The following is a 4,382-nucleotide window of genomic DNA, read 5'->3' as shown; positions in this document are numbered from 1 at the left end:
ATAGAAATAGAGTTACTAGTATTGACTTAAGGGGAAGTAGGATATATTAAAATAATAATAGATTAGTTATATGTATAACTGAGTTAATTATATTGAAATAATTTGAATTGTATAAATATGATTTTGTTTTGATTAATTGATGGCCTTGCCACCATGTAAAATAAAACCAATAAAAATTTTGTTGAAAAAAAAAAAAAAGAAATTGCCAAAGAGCCATTAGTAAACAGCCCAACCAAAAGATCCCTAAGACTTCCCCCCACCCCCACCCCCCAGACAGGCAAGACACCAGAATGTAAACTGACAGCAAACAACACTCCTTAGTAACACTGATGATGCTACCTAGTTGGGCCATGAAACGTCTGCAAGAAAGCAAGCAAGCTAAGAGAGCACCAAGGACCCCACAGTCCTCCTCCTCCTCCTCCTCCTCCAAACTCAACTCCCTTCTGGCACTGATGATGTTATCTTGTTGGGCCATGAAACGTCTGCAAGAAAGCAAGCAAGCTCAGAGAGCACCAAGGACCCTTCACTTCTATTTTAAGCAGGACTCCAGTTCTGTTAGGAGCGAAAGACCAGATCCACAAGCGAAGGTACATTTAAACTGACTTGTTGCTACAAGACCGGTGTATAGGAATCTTCTCAACTAATAGTGGGTAACCTGCTAGGAATGAGATAAGGATTAAGCGAATTCGAGGGAGGTTAGCTTTTGTTTGTGGCTACGTAGGGGATTCTAGGCTGATTCCTCTCTTGACTCCACCCCTGGGTTCTGCCCCTCATTCCCCTACATAGCTAGATCAAATCCCACAAGCCTTTTGCAATGGTCCCACCATTTCTTAGGTTATATAGAGCAGGGCTTTTCAACCTTTTCATCCATTGTACCACTTTTAGGATAGGGCAACATCCGAGTACCACCAGTCGCCTAGCAAGGGGTCAAAAACTGGATGACCAAAAGAAAAAAAGTGATAAAGTACAGGTAGTCCTCGACTTACAACAGTTCGCTTAGTGACTGTTCGAAGTTACAATGGCACTGAAAAAAGTGCCCCCCAAGCAACAGCCGAGCAAGACACCTGCCTGCCCGCCTGGTGGTGCTCTTCCTCCTGTCCGAGGTTTCCATTGTTGTGAGCATTTCTGTTGAGGATTGGCAGCGGGGGTGGGGTGGGGGGGTATTTGGTTTTTATTCCCCCCCCTCTGCTGGGTGGTTGCAGCAGGTTTTGGTCACTTCACATGACCCTGGGACACTGGGACCGTCATAAATATGAATCAGTTGCCAAGCCTCTGAATGTAAATCACAAGACCCTGGAGAGGCTGCAACATTCCAGCTGATCGGTGCTTCTTCTGGGTTCAGCAGAAGCGCCAGGATCAGCGCCGAGCTCCAGCTGGATCCTGGCGCTTCCGCTGAGCCCTGACAGCCCTGCAGCTCCAGCCATCTCTCGCTCAGGCTTGTGCGGTGCTGCCACCGGTTCAGCTCATTCCCCTCCCCTGCTACCACTTTTCTAGGATGCTCGCGTACCACCTGCCATGTGCCAATGTACCACAGGTGGTACCCGTACCACTGGTTGAAAAGCCCTGATATAGAGTAACCTAAGAAATGTGAAAGGAGATAACAATCCATAGTAGATTAACTGTGACGTTATCAAAATATGTTAGATAACATCCTCGGCAGCCTCCCCAAATTGAGAGCATACGAAGCGGACGGTTGAATTTCTCAATTCTTAACGTTCTCCGAACTTGGTTGTTTTTTGTTCAGATGTTTTGTCAGTAGGTTCGTTAACGTCACCACTGCGGGAGACTGAAACTAAATCTACTGCTTTGATGAGGTTACCTAGCCTGGTATAATGGAATTCAAGGGAGATTGGACTTTGTGACTACGTAGGGCAGGGGTGTCAAACGCAATTTCATTGAGGGCCGCATCAGCATTGCGGTTGCCCTTGGGGGGCCGGATGGCTGTGGCCAGGGTGGGCGCAGCCTACTGGGTGGGCGTGGATGGAGTGGGTGTGGCCTACTGGGTGGGCATGGCCAGCTCTACATCGTTTGCGTCAAGGGTGCCTGTGGGGGACTGGGCAGGAGTGGGACAGATCTGAGGGTCTCTGGCAGAAGGGGGTGGGACCAGGGCAAGCGCCAAGGCATGGTCCACTGGAAGAGTCTGCCAAAACCCCTCCCCATCAAGCCAGATATGTGAAGTAGGCGAGGGCCATTTGCTGGCCACTTCCAGGCGATGGTGCATTTCTTCATTCCTCACAAAGGGTGACCCCTCCCCAGCATGCACCCAGGGGGCAGGGCCGACGCGGCAGGGGCTGGTTCCTCGCTGTTTCCAGACGGCCTTGTGGAGCTAAGACTGAATGCATTTCAGCATAGTTGGCCACCACAAAATTGTACATTGGCTCCCGGCCGGCCTGGGCCAGGGCCAAGGCAGAGGGGGCCATTCCCTCACTGTTTCCAGGACGGCTTCGCAGGCCACATGAAACCACTTCGCGGGCTGCATCCGGCCCCCAGGCCTTGTGTTTGACATGTCTGACGTAGGGATTCTAGGCTGATGCCTATCCTTGACTCTGCCTTCCAGATTCTGCCGTTCCTTCTCCTACAAGTTCCTCCTACTTCATCCTCCCTCTAAACCCCCTTCTAGCTGCCCTTTACCCACCAGGCCACGGTGATGCGGGGGTCCAGGTAATTCAACTTAGAGGTGCCCAGGGCGATCTGCTTGTTTTCCTCTTTGTCGGTGGCCTGAAACTTCAGCTTCGCCAGCTCTTCTTCGATCTTCTGCACCAGTTTCTTTTTCTTCTCCACGGCACTGTTGCGAAACAGAGAGGTCCCCTAATAGAAGCATTTCTCAACCTTCCTCACTTCAAAACAGACGGGCTTCAAGCTCTGGAATTACCCAGCCAACGTGGAGAATTGTTTTATAATTATCTTTTAATACTTTGGGGCTCAAAGGAAGCGTCCCCACAATGACACCAGTGTTGATCCACTGATTGTGACAAAAAATATGGACTGACTGGCTTATTGCCCGAGTTGGACTGCATGAGCCGAGAGAGAGTGACTGGCTCAAAGTCACCTAGCCAGTTTGCATGGCTAAGGCAGGACTAGAACTCACGGCCTCCTGGTGATTGATGCATAGTCACCCAGCTGGCTTTCATCCTAAAGGTGAGACTAGACTAGAACTCCCAGTCTCCTGGTGATTGGCCCAAAGTCACCCAGCTGGCTTTCATCCTAAGGTGAGACTAGAACTACCAGTCTCCTGGTGATTTGTCCAGTCTGGCTGGTTTTCATGCCTGAGACTAGAACTCCCAGTCTCCTGCTAATTGGCCCAGTGACCCAGCTACATGCAGCTTTCGTGCCTAAGGCAGGACTAGAACTCACTGTCTCCCAGTGATTGGCCTAAAATCACCCAGACAGCTTCATCCTAAGGTGAGACTAGAACTCCCAGCCTCCCAATGCTTGGCCCAAAGTCACCCAGCTGGCTTTCATCCTAAGGTGAGACTAGAACTCACTGTCTCCTGGTGATTGGCCCAAAGTCACACAGCTGGCTTTCATCCTAAGGTGAGACTAGAACTCCCAGCCTCCCAATGATTGGCCCAAAGTCACCCAGCTGGCTTTCATCCTAAGGTGAGACTAGAACTCACTGTCTCCTGGTGATTGGCCCAAAGTCACCCAGCTGGCTTTCATCCTAAGGTGAGACTAGAACTCCCAGTCTCCCAATGATTGGCCCAAAGTCACCCAGCTGGCTTTCATCCCAAGGTGAGACTAGAACTCCCAGTCTCCCGGTGATTGGTCCAGTCTGGCTGGTTTTCATGCCTGAGACTAGAACTCCCAGTCTCCAGCTAATTGGTCCAATGACCCAGGTACATGTAGCTTTTGTGCCTAAGGCAAGACTAGAACTCACTGTCTCCCAGTGATTGGCCCAAAGTCACCCAACTGGCTTTCGTCCTCAGGTGAGACTAGAACTCCCAGTCTCCGGGTGATTGGTACAAAATCACCCAGCCAGCTTTCACCCAACCAGCTCACATGGATGTACATCTACATATCTTATCAATGAGAATAACGAGGGATGGCCATTGCTGAGATTATATATCCGAGGCCTAAAAAGAACCAAGATTTTTTACTCACGCTTTTGACTTCGCCACCTTCTTACACTTGTGTTCCACCCTGGCCTTTCGCAGGCCGGCTTTTGCATCAGCCAGCTGATCCTTTTTGGCATTTATCTGGAAATACCAAGAGGAGTAAGTCAAAACTGAGGACCCCCACTCTTCTCCTAATGCCCAAGGACAGTACCTATCTCAAGAGGGAGCTTTGAACTCAAAGTAAGAAATTTCCTGACCTCAACAGCTATAAATCATTAAATCAGCTGCCCTGCTGGAAATGATGATGATGATGATGATGATGATGAT

The 4,382-nt window shown here is 49.6% G+C and overlaps 1 protein-coding gene across 1 annotated transcript in view; it reads right to left on the bottom strand.

The window, feature by feature from the left end:
* LOC107293932 (DNA topoisomerase I, mitochondrial-like) overlaps positions 1–4,382 on the bottom strand; it is a 35,464-nt gene that overhangs the window by 2,312 nt on the left and 28,770 nt on the right. Inside the window, 2 exon segments of the mRNA XM_015823119.2 lie at positions 2,636–2,785; positions 4,102–4,196. Coding sequence (XP_015678605.2) covers positions 2,636–2,785; positions 4,102–4,196 — 245 coding nt within the window.

Source organism: Protobothrops mucrosquamatus, unplaced genomic scaffold (genome assembly GCF_001527695.2).
Source record: "Protobothrops mucrosquamatus isolate PMUCROS unplaced genomic scaffold, P.Mucros_1.0 scaffold1777, whole genome shotgun sequence".
NCBI classification, from domain to species: Eukaryota; Metazoa; Chordata; class Lepidosauria; order Squamata; family Viperidae; genus Protobothrops; species Protobothrops mucrosquamatus.
Note: the sequence above shows the minus strand (reverse complement) of the source record. Positions and strands in the feature narration are given on the sequence as shown.